Below are 17,359 nucleotides of genomic sequence, written 5' to 3' on the forward strand. Positions count from 1 at the left end.
TGCGTACATAAATTTATCGCAGTTTGCGACGAATTATTCGAAGGTTTTCGAATTCCAGTGGAACAGATATGCATCATCAATCTCCCTCCGTAAATTTCACTCTGTGTGTCTTGGATTTGGGCACTTCAGTAAGACTATTTCCTTTTGCTTACAAGCTAGTGCAGACACCACGCAGGTAACCCTTTTTTCCCGCTGCAGAGCAGGGTAGGCCTACACTTCGACACTGTCTCAGTGTATGTGCAGCTACGATCTCAGTGCTTGGAAGCGATTGCTCGGAGGGGTGCTTACTTCTGATCCCGTATCGACTGCAAGTAGAAGAAGCTGAAGATCTTCGTGTACGGTACCAGGTTCCATGCCTCAGTCGCTTCGATGTCAGGAACCCCGAAGTCCACGGTAATGAAGCCCACGTTAGGGAAAGGAAATCTTGCTACGCACTCAGCAACCATCTCGGGTCTCCCGTCGCCTGCGACGATGAAAGCATCCTGCGGCAGTCGCGGCAACAGGTCGAGACACATGGTCTCTCCAGTGGCACAACCAATGACCAGCACCTTGTTGGACTGCGCGGACCAGCTCAGACGCGGCCACACCTCATCCAGCAGCGTCTGAACTAGCTGCCTCTCCAGAATGCTGCACTGCTGATGCTGGAGGCCTTCCATGACTACCTGAAAACATGTCATTCATGGCAATAATTCTAACATTTCATATATATATCTTATGCTCTAGAACCTATATGAGTAATCCTGTGTTGTGAGACACTACGTTTGGTTGGTTTAAAAGAGGGGCGAGGGACTCTCGTTCCAATTAAAAAACTCCACAAGGGTGGAGTAGAATAATCGAGACATACAAAACACATCTGGAAGAAAGGAGAAAACCACAATAATGATAGAAGGGCAACAACCACTAAAATAGACCAAATCTGACAAGAAAATCACAGACACGTGAGAAACATGTAGAAGTGATCAAAACAAGAGGGCAGATTACCATGGATGGCTGACAATAAGAATAAAAAGGAAGACAGCCACTCTGAAACACATTAAACCTCCACCCTAAAGCACTTGGGTGGAGGACACAGAGGAACAAAGGAAGTGCGATAAAAAAGATCAAACGATAAAACCCAACCTCACGAATGAAAGGCAAAACTAAAGCTGTTCTTTAGGCAATGTCGCCCATCGAAGGTAGGGTGCCGGGAAAGTTTAACGTCTGCCTCAGAATGGCTAAAAGTGGTTAGTCCAGCAAGAGGTGGATGACCATCATTGGTGAGCCACATCGGAACTGATGTGGGCCCTCTGACTCTAGGAGGTAACCATGTATTAGCCACGGAGGGCCAATGCAGAGCTGGCAGAGTACAACTGATTCCCTGCGAGAGGACGACATGGAAGACTTCCTCACATCCCTAGTCTTCATAATCACACAGTTTGTTGTGCGCACTGTTATGCCATTCCATCTCCCAAAGTCTAAAAACCCTGGAGCGTAAGACAGAACACAGGTCAGTTTCGGAGATGCCCATATCCAGAAGCGGTTTCCGAGTAGCCTGTTTGGCCAGCCTGTCATCAAGTTCGTTGCCTGGGATTCAGACATGACCTGGGGTCCAGAAAAACACCACTGAACGACGGGACCGTTCCAGGGCATAGATGGACTCTTGCATGGTCGCCACCAAGACAAGACGAAGGGGAGCCCTGGTCGATAGCTTGTAGGCTGATCAAGGAGTCAGCACACACAAGAAACGACTCCCAGGGCATGAACGGATGTGTTCAAAAGCACGATATATGGCCGCCAGCTCTGCAATGAAAACACTGCAGCCATCTGGCAAGGAATGCTGTTCAGTATGTCCTCCATGAATGTATGCAAAGCCTACGTGACCATTAGCCATAGAGAGGTCGCTGTAAACCACTTAATGGCCCCAGTCCAGTACATATCGAGAATGGAGAGTCGCAGGGTTAACCGAGTCCATAGGGCCATGCGAAAGGTCCTGAAAAATATGCAGCGATCGAGGTGTACGTGAATGAACTTCGAGGAGAGGTAACAGGAAGGACTCCAGACAGAAGAGACCAGACGCTAACCGCAATCTTAAGCATAAGCCCTGACCTGGGCCGCCGATGCGGGTGATGAACAGCCGTAGTTGGGGAAAGGAGACGGTAGTTCGGATGCACAGGAGAACAACGTAACTGGTGAGCAGTTGTGCACGCCCAACCTGCAATGGAGAGACGCCGGCCTCCGCCAGTACACTGTCACCAGAGTCGTTCTGAAAGCTCCCGTTGCTAGGCGAACGCCACAGTGGTGCACTGGGTCGAGTAAACAACGTTGAGGGAGCCACCTAAACGGAAACAAGTCTCCCGAAGTCAAGGCGGCATTGAACTAGGGCTCTGTAGAGCTGCAGCAGCGTAGAGCTATCTGCACCATAGTTGGTGTTGCTCATGCAGTGGAGGACATTCAGGTGCTGCCAGCACTTCCGCTTAAGCTGATGAAGGTGGGGTAGCGAAGTGAATCGGGTGCCTAAAATCTGTCCCAAGAATAGATATGTCTCCACTACAGTGAGTAGATCATTAAGGTAAAGTTCTGGATGGACGGAGCGACGCCGACAGAAATGCACGACACGTCTTCGCGACTGAAAACTTGAAGCTGTGGGCTAGAGCCGATGACTGCGACTTGTGAATGGCTCCTTGTAGGCGCCTCTCAGCAACTCCAGAACTGGAGGAGCAGTACGAAATGCACTTGTCATCCGCATACAGAGAAAGTCAGACCGACGGCCCTACAGCTGCTGCTAGACCGGCAATAGCGACTAAAAACAGACAAACTAAATATGCCGTTTTCTAAATACAGGGGGAACTACGGCAGGCAAAGACTGACACGGAAAGTACAGAGTTACAAAGTTGTGGATAAAAATCGTTACGGGTCCCGAGACCCCACTCATACAATGTGGCAAGGATACAATGTCACCACATCGTGTCGTATGCTTTACAGAAGTCAAAAAGATAGCAACCAAGTGTTGGCGTCTGGGAAAGGCTGTTCGGATGGCAGACTGGAGGAAAACTAGATTATCAGTAGTAGAGCGGCCCTGGCGGAAGCCGCCCTGACATGGAGCCAGTGGGCTACGTGACTGCAGGACCCATCCGAACCGCCGACACACCATACGTTCCAGCAGCTCACAAAGGAAGATGGTGAGGCTCATGGGCCGATAGCTATCCACATCAAGCGGGTTTTTACCGGGTTTGAGATCCGGAATGATCGTATTCTCCCACCATTGTAATGGAAAGACACCATCACATCAGAACTGGTTGAACGAGAGGACTTCCACTCCACCGTCTGAGGGTGTGATAGGCCGGGGGGGGGGGGGGTAGTTCTCCAACGCAGATGCTCGAGCATAGTGCTCAGCAAAGCGCTCGGCAGTCACGTTTGCGTCGGTAGATAACACGCCATTGATGTCAATGCCAGGGACACCTGTTGGGGTCTGGTACCCAAAAAGACGTCTGATCTTCATCCGACTTGGAAGGTGACGTATGGAACCCAATGGTCAGGACTTCTCTCCAAACACTGTTTCCGTAGTTTTATAAGCTGGCGAACGCGGGCACGGAGCCGCTTAAAGGCAATTAGGTGCTCTAGGGAAGGTTTCCGCTTATGTCGCTGTAGAACTCGCCAACGCTCTTTAATTGCCTCAGCGACTTCTGGCACCCACCAAGGGACTGTCTCTCGCTGGGGGCACCCTGAAGGACGAGCGATCGCGTTTTCCGCTGCAGAAACGATCGTTTTAGTGACCTGCTCAACGACAACATCGATGACGCAATGTGAGGGAGATTCAGCGGTGACAGATGAAGGCTTCCCAGTCTGCCTTGTTTAAGGCACATCTGGGTAGGTGTCCGTGGGCGTAATGCCGGGGGAGTGACAGGAAGATGGGGAAGTGGTCACTACCCCACCGGTAGTCATGTGCTCTCCAGTGGATAGATGGTAGAAGGCCAAGACTGTAATCTGAGGGATCAATGACCGAATATGTGCCCTGTCCCACACTGAAATGCGTGGGGCACTTGTATTCAAGAGGCAGAGGAGTAAACTTTCGACCTCCCTCCTTCGGCTAGTAAGCATGGCGCCACCCTACAGGTGGTTATGAGCGTTGAAATCTCCCAAAAGTAGGAAGCGCTTAGGGACTTGATCGATTAGTGCAGCCAACACGTTCAGGGGCTACTGCACTATCTGGAGGAAGATATACATTGCAGATATTTCCTGTGTGTCTTTATCCTGAGACCCACAGCTTCCAGAGGGGTTTGGAGGGCCATATACTGAGTTCAGGACATATGAACTCCACCTGGCACTATTATATTGGATACAGTTCCAGTAATATCCCTTACAGCCACAGAGGGTAGAGGTCCGCATTGTGAGGAACCAGATTTCCTGGAGGGCAATGCAGAAAGCAGGTGTGAAGTGTGACAGTTGCTGTAGCTCATCCAGGTTGTGGGAAAATCCGCTGCAATTCCACTCGAGGATTACGTGGTGGTTAGCCTGGGAAGGCATGAAACGATGAGCAGTCTACACCTCAGTCACCTGCTGCCACCATATGAATAACTGTGCTATCAACATCCATTGTGAGAGCGCCCAGCGATATCTAGTTCCCAGTGACGCCATCATCTGCACCTCATCCTCAGACAGCTTTTAGATGGTTGTGGTATGGGTGCCACGGCAGTACATTGGTTCTTGGGGGTCTTTCTTTTCATGTTTCTCTCACTGCTCCTTAGATTTGGCCAGCTGGGAGGGCTTCACTGATTCAGTCTCAGTAACTGAGGACCATGAAGTCCTACGACCAGCCCCCAGTGGTTGCTTCAGCCCCTGGTGGGTGTAAGCTTTGCCACTGGTAGGAACCTGGGAAGGGAGTGACCCAAGGGATCCCTTCCTGGTGAGAATAGCTAATGAAAACTTACCCTTCTCCAGCTGAGATGTGGGGACTGACATCCCTGATATGGTTGGGGGGGAGGGGGTGCTCCTGAAGTAGGTTGTGTAGGAGCAACAGAGAAGTGCCCCCCTCACCATTAAGGGGGCAGGTGGAGTCTGGCAGCTCAGAACCAACTGTATGCAGCAGAATAGAAGATGGTAGAACTGTTGTCGTAGCGGCAGCGTAGGTTTACATCATATGCACAGGATTTCTCCTCATTTTCTCTTAGCCTCACTGTGTAAGTCATTCGCTCCATGGTCTTTTATTCCATTAATTTTTTTGTCTGTTTGGGGTATCCTGCAGTTCGCTGAGCAAGGGGAATGGTGCTTTCTGCAATTGACAGATGGGAGATGAGGCACAGGGAGTATTGGAACGTAAAGGACGTCCACAATCCCGACAAGTGATGCTGGAATTACAGTGGGAAGAGAGATGGTTGAACTACCAGCACTTAAGGCACAGCATTGGGGTAGGGATATACAGCTTTACGTTACAGTGGTAGACCATCGCCTTGACCTTGGGTAATGTGTCATCCTTTAAGGCCAAGATGAATGCACTGGTGGGAGCTGATTATCTCTCCGACCCCCGGAGAACACGCCAGACGAAATGTACACCTCGCCGCTCTTAATTGGGATGCAACTCATCGTCAGACTGCAAAAGATGGTCCCTGTAAAAAATGATACCCAGGACCATATGTAAGCTCTTATGGGGCATAACTGAAACATCCAAGCTTATCACAGGCGAGTAGTGCCCATGACTGGACAGAGGATGCTGTTTTGATCAAGACCGACACTGACCGCATTTTGCACAAGCCCTCCACCTCCCCAAACTTTTCCTGTAAATGCTCGACAAAAAACTAATTTTTCATTGACAAGAAAGATTCCCAATCAACTCTCATACATACGAGGTGCCAGGGTGATTAAGCTTTGCTACAATACTTATCCTGGCGTTTCTCCCATGGTGTGGTAAGGTGGGGGGGATAATTTGGGATCGTATTTCTTAGCACTGACGTTAGACTGACCGCTTAGAGACTGCTGGTGTTTGACCACCAGCAAGAGATGACAGACTACACATCATGGCATTCATCTGCCCTGATTCCATGGTCTCCTATGAAGGGGCCTCCCCATGGGCGCCATCCAGCCACAGCAAAGGCCACCCAGCAGGATGGCCACTGCTGGGGGTCGTCATGCCCAGGAAGATGAGCATCTACTCCTTGGCACATGTGGGAAGGTAATGGCGCAGACATCAGCAGAGCGATCCTTGTGTGGTCAGAGGGCTACCAACAGGGTACAGGGCAGCCCCACCACAACAGACTGGCTAGCGTGCTGGATATTAGGCACAAACAAGCTAAGAAGTCCATTATTGTCGACAGCACAGAAGGCAATACTGTACAGAGGATGGAGGAAAAGGCACCCAGGAGGGCCAGGTGGGTGACCTCGCCCAACAGCTGGAGAATGACAAAGTGCAGATCCATGTCAATGAAGGATGCGAGAGGGCTTGGGGGAGAGTAAGGGGGAGGGTGAAGGAGTTATTACACTTTTCTGTGTCAATTGTTACAAATGGTTTGGTACAGCAGTCCGAGAGAATGATGCCGTGGTCTACAAATAGAAGGAACTAAAGTGTAAAAGTAGCCTGTGGTGATCTTTACTAATAAATGCACGTTTAGGAGCTAAAGTCCAGTGAGCCTTAAACTGCAGCCTAATCACTGTCGTAAGGTTTCTTTTATGACATTGACATTTAATGCAGAAACCATTCAGAGACATACTGCTGAAAGAACAATAGGTTGGTTGGGGTTGAAGGGACCAAACAGCAACATCAGTCCCTTGTTTCAAATGTGGGCCATTCAGACAGTTTGACATCTCAGAAAAGTCAGAAAGATAAAAGGCAAAAGGCTAAAAACGTAGAAGTGAAGTCGTGTCATCAATGGTAAAAACAAAATGAGGGAACTCAGCAAGAGAGTAACCCCAAGGCTATGCTAGAAGCACGAAATATCCCACTTCTGATGCAGTAGAGGCAAGATCACCTGCTATTTAAAAGCGTTCAACCGCTAGAATGTGTAAGTTTTTATTGGAAAAAGACTAACCAATTCTAAAAAGTAAAAAAAAACGGATGAGAAGGGAAAGAGAAGAGGATCTTGGCCAGAGAGAGGATTGGGAATCTCCAAACACAGCTTACATTGCGAGACAACCCCACCATCACCGCCCTGCCAACACCAGAGTAAGTTTAAGAACCTTAAAACTGAGAATAAAACCCACTTTCACAGAGGAAACAGAACCAGTTCGACCATCTGGGAATCGTCAGACAACATTAAAGGTAAAGTGCAGGGAAGTCTGTACTTAGTATGCAGAGCCAAAAGGGGGCATTCCACCAAAATGTGGGTTACTGACTGGAAGGCTCCACAACCATAAATTGTGGGCGTCTCATTACACAAAAGAGAACCATGGGTCAGCCTCGTATGGCCAATGCGGAGAAGACACAGGGTGGTTGAGGCTTTTCGGGAGAGGTGGAAGGAGGAACGCCATGAGACTGGTGTCACCTTAATACCACGAAGATTATTAGATAGGGAGGTAGCCTCCCAAGAGTTTGCCCATGATTATGTGTAGTGGGATTTTATGTGAAGCCATAAATCCACTGCAGGAGAGGTTACAGAGAAGGAGGGTTTAAATGATTGCTCCCCATTCAAACTATCAGCAAGCTCATTACCGGGGATAACCACATGGCCAGTGACCCAAAGGAAATCAACGGAACAAGCAGCATGGTGAAGATCAGCGAGATGGTCATGGATGGCAGAGACCAAGGGATGGCGCGTAAAACACCGGTCAATAGCCAGAAGGCCCCTCATTGAGTCCATGCATGACAGAACTCGGTTGCGTTGAGACTGTTTAATAAAGGGAAGAGCCTGGGAAATTGCCATCAATTCCACAGTAAACACCCCACATGTAGGTGGCAGCAGATGATTTTCCGTTCCAACAGAGGATGTGAAGGCATATCCCACATGATCAGCAGATTTAGAGCCATCAGTGTAAAAAACAGCATCCTGAAACTCTTATAAAATGCGGCGGAAAAAGGAATGGAACACCATTGGAGGGATGGAATCTTTCGGACCTCGGCGGAGATCCATTCCAATTCGAGGCTGAGGAATTAACCAAGGAAGCGGGAGAGGGGTGGCGGGGAAGGAGGGAGCGAGGAAGACAGGACAATGAAGGAAGCTGAAAATCACGGCAAAGATACGCAAGGTGGAGCCCAACCGGTAAACCCACCTGAGGGTGGGAATCAGGCGTGCGACGTCCATGGCCTTTGAACAGGATAGAATATGAAGGATGAGTGGGAGACGAACGGAGAGCGAGTTCATAAGACACCAGAAGCTGTGACAGCTTCAATTCAGGAGACTATGAACAGGGCTAATAGGGAAGGCACCAGTGGCCACACAAATACCACGATGGTTGACTGGATCCAGCACGTGCAGTGTGGAAGGAGCTGCTGAACCATAAACTTGACAACCATAGTCCAAGCGAGACAGAACTAAAGCACGATAAAGACTGAGGAGGAGGGAGCAGTCCGCAACCCAAGAGGAATGGGCAAGGAAGCAAAGGACAGTTTATGGAAACATCCTACCTTCAGGAGTCTTATATGGGACAGCCAAGTGAGCTTATTGTCGAAAAGAAAACCCAGGAAACAAAACTGTGGGACCACAGCCAATCGTTGTCCATCGAGATACAGCTCTCGATTAGGGTGGATCTTAGTTCAGCGACAGGAGTGGACCACCCACGATTTTAAAGGAGAGAATTGAAACCTGTGTGAGAGGGTCCATGCAGAGGCACACCCCTGGAGCTGCCACTCTGCAGAGGCCATTGAAGAGTAACTAACCCAAATGCAGAAATCACATAAGGCATGGGCGACCAAAGGACCGACAGAGGCCACAAGTCCATCGGTAGGACACTCAAGACAGAACCCTATGGGATGCCCGTCTCCTGGGTCCGTGTAGAACTAAAGACAGTAACAACCCAAACCCAGAATGACTGATAGAACATGAACTGGCGGATAAAAATCTGAAGTGGACCCCAAAGGCTCCACTGATGAAGTAAGATGTGATGGTGCCAGGCCATGTCATAGGCCTTGTGTAGGTAAAAAAATACTGCAACCAAATGACGGCGCTGGGAAAAAGCCTGCCGAGCTACAGATTGCAAGTGAAGTAAGTGATCGATCGGAGACCATCCCTCTCGGAAGCCACACTGGTAAGGGGACAATAGATCCCGAGATTCGAGGATCCAATTGAGCCGACGGGCTACCATCTGTTGAAGTGACTCACAAACAACATTGGTCAGACTAACTGGCCTATAGCTGTCAACAAATAGTGGGTTCTTACCAGTCCTAAGGACAGGAACCACGATGGTATCACTCCACTGAGAAGGGAAGTCAACCTTGAGCCAGATATGGTTAAACACCCGAAGATGATGTTGCCGTTGTGGAGCACTGAGATGTTGAAGCAGTTGGTTATGAATGGAGTCTGGGGCGTGGGATGTATCATGAGAACAAGGAAGTACAGAAGGAAATTCCCATTCAGTAAAAGGTTCGTTGTAAGATTCTGACTGATAAGGTGTAAAACGTAAGGTGGAAGCTTCGGCCTGCTGTCTCCAGTGCAGGAAAGCAGCCGAATAGGAGGCTGATGCCATTGCAAAATGAGTCACAATATGTTCCCCAAGATCTAACGGGTCCATACAAAGGCCATCTGGGAGGAGAAGGCCTGGGAGGGTGGACTGCCGATGGCAACCTTGGAGAGAGCGAAGTGTATCCCGTGACAGTGTAGGGAAGCAGCCTACTCACGCTATAGTAAATTCACATCAGTTTCCATTGTGCGCCAGCCAGTCTGCTCTAACTAGCTCTGACGTCATAATTGTTGCGTAATACCTTAAAAATCGAGCAAATGAGCTAAAACTTTTCTAGCATGTCAGGAATAATACTAAATGTGTGTTGAATATCAGTTCGATAACTTTAGCCATTTTTGAAATTTGGACGTTTATCTGTAAAAATCATTGGCGCAACAGAAAAGAGCTAGAGACTTCAAAATTTATATTTAGATTCATATTTCATAATGATTTAATAAAAACAGTACTTTGGATTTCACAAATTAAGATTTTAGTGGAAATTCAAGATTTTGTGGTTTTCGTCTCAAAACTGAAGGAAGCAAGATAGATTAAATAGGCTAATAACTAAGGCTAGGATGTTTAGATTTAAATAGGTTGGAGGTCCGCTATGACTATGAAGATGTGAAAAGTTTCTTTTGAATACCTATAAAATTATAGCGATAGCGGATCTCAAAAGGGCCAGTTCAGAGCTCATCTACTGCGTGCAGTGCAATTAAATTAATTCTCTCGCCCAAAATATTTAACTTAGCCACGTCAAAATTTTATTATCAATACTTACCTGCGTGCTGAATGCACATTTAAATTAAGAGCTTCATCGGCCATCAGCAAGAGAAGCTATTATTTATTATGTAATTTGAAGTGGTGCGTTACTAGCCCAGCGGCTAGTCGGGAGAGCCGATTTGATCAGGCGTTCCCTTAGCCGTCCGCACCGTGGCTTTATATATAAGAACGCTGCGCGAGGAAGCAAGGCCCCAGTTCTCTCCAGACGCTGAATGACACGCCATCTGTGTCGGGAGCCGCATCGCGTCGGTATCACTGCTACGAACAGCCTCGGGTGCCGTATTAAGTTACTCGAGATGTGCGTAACCAGGAAAGCGTTTCAAGTGAAGTGTTAATTCTGGGATGATTTTCATTATCTAGCTTCAGTTTGCGTATTGTCGTATTTTCACGTGCCGTCGCGGGACAGACATTCTACCAATAATTTAGCGTGGCATTTGATGAAACTCTCATCAAATTATGGCGAGCATTCTTTTTAACATTTAATTCGGACATTTATAGTTGCATCAGCGCATTAGACTCTGAACTGCTCTGTTAGGTTGTAGGGATACTTGTGTTTTTTATAAATTTTGTGACTGAGAATATACTCAACTATTTTGGAAAATCGTTTTTGATTAGAAATCCCGGACAATCTCCTAATTCCTCAGAGCTATAAGCTGCAGCTATAATGGGACTCTCAGATGAAGTGGGCACTAGGAACTCCAATTTCCGGCTTCATGTTTTGTTAATTCACTTTCTGGGGGCTAACAAGGAATTAGAGAGCCAGTGTTGAGAACGGCGACAGACAGCATTAAAAACATTCTAAAAACCAGAAACTGATTCAACAAACAAACATTTGTACTGCAATCATATTTTTCTCCCACAAACTCGCCGCCCCACAAAAGGGACAGTAGAACCGAGGGAATAATCAAATCGTTCAACATATCCGCTTGCTCTGTTTGATTAAATAACGGGCATTTAAAGGTAATAAGGCTGGCAATGGATGAGTGCCTCTTAAGGTGTTGCAAAGCTCGACGGCAATCCCGGATGGCAATGGCAATGTCCGTACTCCACCACGGGACCTGCCGGCGACGAAATGGTCCAGACGAGCGCGGGACAGCAAGGCTAGCAGCGCGAACAATCGCGTCAGACACGTCACATTGGACGTCATCAATATAACCCGACAAAGAGGGAGAAAACACGACCTGTGCAGTGTATAGAGGCCAATCGGCGCGCCTGAACGACCAACGAGGTAACCTGTCCATCGGGGAGCGGGAAGGTGGAGAGAGAATCTACAGGAAATGGTCACTATCACAAAGGTCGTCGTGTGGCGACCAGTGTAATGAAAGGAGGAGAGAGGGAGAAGAAAGATCAATGGCAGTAAAGGTACCATGACGCAAGGAAATGAGTAGGGGAGCCATCATTAAGAAGGCACAAGTCGTGTTCTGCAATAAAGTGGTCTATGAGAAGACCTCGTCTATATGGAAATGCACTGCCCCTGTAAGGGATGATGAGCACTAAAATCCCAAAGGAGGGGGAAGGAAGGAGGAAGTTGCTGACGAATGGCAGTTAAGGCAGAATGTGTAAGAGTCCTGTCAGGAGGGAGATAAAGATTACAAACCGTGACCTCAGAGTCCAGTTGGACCCAAACAGCAACCGCTTCCAATGTAGTTTGAAGAGGAATCCATGTGCTAGCAATGTCTGTACGGACCAACGTACAAACGCCGCCAGAAGCCCGCAGGGGTCCAACCCGATTTCAACAGGAAACACTGAACCCACGGAGGGTCGGTGAGTGAGCATCAGTAAAATGAGATTCCTGTAGAACCATACAAGCTGCAGAGTAAAACGAAATAAGGGATTTCAATTCCGGAAAGTGACGATAGTATCCATTACAATTCCATTGGATAACCACAGAACGATGATTTAAATGGAGGCTGAACACGGTAAAGCCAGTCATACCGCCAGGTTCCCACTTATCACTGACAAGGAGGTGGCGACATCCATAAACGACACGTCAGAATACGGTTGTGAAGCCGGGAATGGGACCTCTGGTGACACCAGAGGCTCTTTGTCCCGGGACTTATTTTGCTGCTTCTTTTCAGGCTGAGATCGAGGAGGGCTGTGTGGCATGAAGGAGCCAGCTGCAGCAAGATCGGGAACATTAAGAGACCAGGCGACCTGGGGGCCGACAGACCGCGGCTCTCGCGGTCTTCGCGTGGCAGCAGACCTTTGGCCTGGAAGGTGCCAGGAAGGGGCATCCCGGGAGAGGCGCCCTTGACCAGCAGACGCCGAAGGAGTGGGACACTTCTCCGGCTGGGGAGGGGGAGCAGCGCCCATAGGAGAAGGTGCGGGAGCCGCAGGAGAGGGGGGGTGAGGAGAGGGGGTCCGGGATTAGGGTTAGGAAAGGGGAGGAAGGGGGGTGAGGCCGTAACCAAAGCATACCTACCTGTCGTGGACACAGGGTGAAGACATGTATACTTATTACAGGCCTTTGTGTAGGTTTAATGATAGAGGGACTTTTACTCCTGTATCTTTTTCATTCTTATATACTGGGCAACCGGGTGAACGTGGAGAATGATTGCCATGACAACACACACAGGAGGAGGAACACAGGGACTCCCCTCATGGAGTGGACATCCAGTCACCACAGAGAGGGGGGCCTGTGAACAGCGGGAAGACCTGTCAAAAACGCAAGCACTTAAAACACTTCACTTCATAGGAGGTGGGATGTATGGCTTCACATCACATCGATAAACCATAATGTTTACTTTCTCAGGGAGGGTATCCCCATCGAAGGCCAGGATAAAGGCACCAGTATCAATGCGATTGTCCTTAGGACACTTCTGAACACGCCGAACAAAGTGAACACCCCACCAAGACAGGTCCGAAGTTCCTACTCAGTTTGAAGGATTACTCCCTGTGAAAATCACACCTTGAACCATATTTAGAGACTGGTGGGGGGGGGGGGTAATGGACACAGCAATTGTGCCAAGATGGGTACAGGTACGAAGGGCTGCAGATTGGGCAGCTAAAGCAGTTTTGATCAGCAACGAACCCAACCGCATCTTGCTCAGTAAGTCCATTTCGCCCAACTTGTCTTCATTGTGTTCCACAAAGAATAAAGGTTTGGTATTGGTTAAAGTATCCCCATCAGTCCTGGTGCATACCAGATGATGGGGAAAGGTTTTGCCCCTAGCCGACGGACCTGACCCTCTTCCCATGGGCTAGTCACGGAAGGGAAGGCCGAAGGGGCAATAGAAGCAGCACTCTAAGAATCAGTTCCACACAGAGAGACGGCCGCAGAAGAACGGCCAGAGTTCTGGACCCGTATGCGTTTCATTTGCATAGCGTCCGCCCTGATACCACACATTCCGATCAGGGGCTCTCCTCACGGGCGCCACCCAGCCACAGCAAGGGCCGTCTGGCACGGCAGCCATTGCCGGGAGTTCCAATGCTCCAGGATGACGAGAAGTCACTCCAAGGCTTGCATGAGGTCACAGCTTAGGTATCACAAGTGTGATACCTGTGTATTTAGGGGGCTCAATCAAAAGGGTACATAGCGACCCCACCACATGGGCTGGCTACCATGCTGGCTATGCACCCTAGCATCAGGCAACAACATGAAAGAAAAGGTACACTCCTGGAAATTGAAATAAGAACACCGTTAATTCATTGTCCCAGGAAGGGGAAACTTTATTGACACATTCCTGGGGTCAGATACATCACATGATCACACTGACAGAACCACAGGCACATAGACACAGGCAACAGAGCATGCACAATGTCGGCACTAGTACAGTGTATATCCACCTTTCGCAGCAATGCAGGCTGCTATTCTCCCATGAAGACTATCGGAGAGATGCTGGATGTAGTCCTGTGGAACGGCTTGGCATGCTATTTCCACCTGGCGCCTCAGCTGGACCAGCGTTCGTGCTGGACGTGCAGACCGCGTGAGACGACGCTTCATCCAGTCCCAAACATGCTCAATGGGGGACAGATCCGGAGATCTTGCTGGCCAGGGTAGTTGACTTACACCTTCTAGAGCACGGTGGGTGGCACGGGATACATGCGGACGTGCATTGTCCTGTTGGAACAGCAAGTTCCCTTGCCGGTCTAGGAATGGTAGAACGATGGGTTCGATGACGGTTAGGATGTACCGTGCACTATTCAGTGTCCCCTTGACGATCACCAGTGGTGTACGGCCAGTGTAGGAGATCGCTCCCCACACCATGATGCCAGGTGTTGGCCCTGTGTGCCTCGGTCGTATGCAGTCCTGATTGTGGCGCTCACCTGCACGGCGCCAAACACGCATACGACCATCATTGGCACCAAGGCAGAAGCGACTCTCATCGCTGAAGACGACACGTCTCCATTCGTCCCTTCATTCACGCCTGTCGCGACACCACTGGAGGCGGGCTGCACGATGTTGGGGCGTGAGCGGAAGACGGCCTAACGGTGTGCGGGACCGTAGCCCAGCTTCATGGAGACGGTTGCGAATGGTCCTCGCCGGTACCCCAGGAGCAACAGTGTCCCTAATTTGCTGGGAAGTGGTGGTGCGGTCCCCTACGGCACTGCGTAGGATCCTACGGTCTTGGCGTGCATCCGTGCGTCGCTGCGGTCCGGTCCCAGGTCGACGGGCACGTGCACCTTCCGCCGACCACTGGCGACAACATCGATGTACTGTGGAGACCTCACGCCCCACGTGTTGAGCAATTCGGCGGTACGTCCACCCGGCCTCCAGCATGCCCACTATACGCCCTCGCTCGAAGTCCGTCAACTGCACATACGGTTCACGTCCACGCTGTCGCGGCATGCTACCAGTGTTAAAGACTGCGATGGAGCTCCGTATGCCACGGCAAACTGGCTGACACTGACGGCGGCGGTGCACAAATGCTGCGCAGCTAGCGTCATTCGACGGCCAACACCGCGGTTCCTGGTGTGTCCGCTGTGCCGTGCGTGTGATCATTGCTTGTACAGCCCTCTCGCAGTGTCCGGAGCAAGTATGGTGGGTCTGACACACCGGTGTCAATGTATTCTTTTTTCCATTTCCAGGAGTGTAGAATGTACTAGGAGGGCACACATCGCAGACACTAGGTAAGGTGCTCTTCCCCAAATGGCTCACACTAAGGAATAGATATTTAGTAATGGAGGTCAAACCCCAGAAGGGGACCAGGGAGAGCCAAAAGGATGAGGCGATTACGCTACAAAACCAAATATCAAAGCCAACAGAACCAGGAGGATAGCAGGGCCAACTTAAGCAACGACACCAAGGGAGGGAGAGGGGAGGGTGAAGGGGTAGGAGCAAGGAGAGGAAAGGAGGGGAAGGGGGGGGGGAAGGACAAGGAAATGCAGCCCTGGAATGAAGGAGGGCTGCAATAGCTCGGGGCACCGTGCTCGCCACGCACGTACTCACGAAGGAACAATAGGGAGGTACATACTGGCAGTAATAAGGGAAAGCATCTTTCTTAAGGAGAAACGTAATTATGACTAACGAAAATTAGAAGGATATACAGCAAAGCTATTCCATTGTAGATAAACCAAGGAAACTCCTTCCTACATTCTTTAGGCCTGACGAAAATTGAAGGTGCCACCACACAATAGGTAGGCTGCGGATACTATCAACGCCATGGCTATGGAGGAAAACATGGTGAGGTCTAACGTCGCAAGCGGAAGCAACGTTAGCTCTAATCAGCACTGATGAACAAACCAGAATCGCTGACTTACCAGAAGGCAAACTAACAGCTTTGGCTATCAAGTAACTTCCTGTAATTCAGCCAGGTAACACTTTCGGTAACCGCTGATATTTCGGCGAGAGAACACCAGCCATTTTCAACGCAAACTGCAACGGACAGGGGAAGTATATGCAAATTTAAAACCTGGGTTCTTTGACTGAAGCAGGAAACAACGCACACCGAACACTAGTGCCACCAAAGATGACCAAAGTCAGCTATCGATAGCGAGACTACCAATTCGCAGGTGAGGTAGCATTGACTTGCTATCACAGGAGACAACGGACTACCCATCGCAACTGTCTTCTCGTAATACTGGTCTGAATTAACCGCAACTAATCAGAGGAACACGAGTGAAGGGACCACGTCATCTCTTGAGTACACAAGTAGGTCGGTGTGAACATCATATAAGGAACTCAACTGATTTTTTTACGTCGTTTGGAGGGACTGCGGTTGAATGACATTTTAGTGAGTATCGATGTGGTCTCTCTCTGTCTCTTCACTCGTGTTCTGTCTGATTCGTTGCGGTTAATTGGTCCTCAATTAGCTAATCCATTTCGACATGTGTTGACATCCACTGATTATTATTACGATCAGACAGATGAAGTTGCGATGGATAGTCCGTTCTCTCCTGTGATAGCAAATTTGTTTATGGGAGACGTCGAGGAACGTGCATTGGAGTCGGCGCCTTTGAACCCGCCTGTTTCTTTAGGTATGTTTACGATACCTTTGTTGTTTGGCGTCATGGTAGGGAGAATTTGAATGTCTTTCTAGAGCATCTGAACTCGATCCACCCGAACATTCGTTTTACGATGGAGGTGGAAGACGATGGTTGCCTTCCCTTTCTTGACGTGTTGGTTAGGAGGGATGATGATGGATCATTGGGACATGGAGTCTCCAGGAAACGTACACCGACTTGTACTTACAAGCTATTAGTTGTCACTATCTGGCTCGGCGTGAAGGGTACTTCGTACCTTGGTACACAGGGCCCATGTCGTTTCTGACACTGAGACTTTGCCAGCTGAGCTGTCCCATGTTGAAATTACATTTCGTCAGAATGGTTATAGTGCTAGATTGAACGTGTGTTGCGCCATGGACCAACTGTACATCGGGTGATTGATGAAGATTCTGAGTCAACACTTAAGTCTACTGCCTTTTTGCCTTACGTAGGAAACACTCCAACAAGATCGGTCTTATTTTACGGAAGTACTGTGTGAAATGTGTTTTCTGCCCTCCATCCAAAATTAGAGCGCTTTTGAGTTCTGTTACGGATGACCTTGGTCTGCGTAAGGCGGGTGTATATCTTATTCCTT

General features: G+C 49.2%; 1 protein-coding gene across 1 annotated transcript; it reads right to left on the reverse strand.

Moving 5' to 3' along the window:
* Nucleotides 1–284: 284 nt before the first annotated feature.
* Nucleotides 285–656, reverse strand: LOC126260441 (uncharacterized). The gene has a single exon (XM_049957770.1). It carries the CDS (start codon nucleotides 654–656, stop codon nucleotides 285–287), a length of 372 nt encoding a protein of 123 aa, XP_049813727.1.
* Between the last annotated feature and the right edge of the window lie 16,703 nt (nucleotides 657–17,359).

The sequence above is a fragment of the Schistocerca nitens genome, chromosome 5 (assembly GCF_023898315.1).
Source record: "Schistocerca nitens isolate TAMUIC-IGC-003100 chromosome 5, iqSchNite1.1, whole genome shotgun sequence".
NCBI classification, from domain to species: domain Eukaryota; kingdom Metazoa; phylum Arthropoda; class Insecta; order Orthoptera; family Acrididae; genus Schistocerca; species Schistocerca nitens.

Coding starts and splice junctions, on each gene's coding strand:
- LOC126260441 (XM_049957770.1), bottom strand. CDS start 656: ATGGAAGGCCTCCAGCATCAGCAGTGCAGCATTCTGGAGAGGCAGCTA.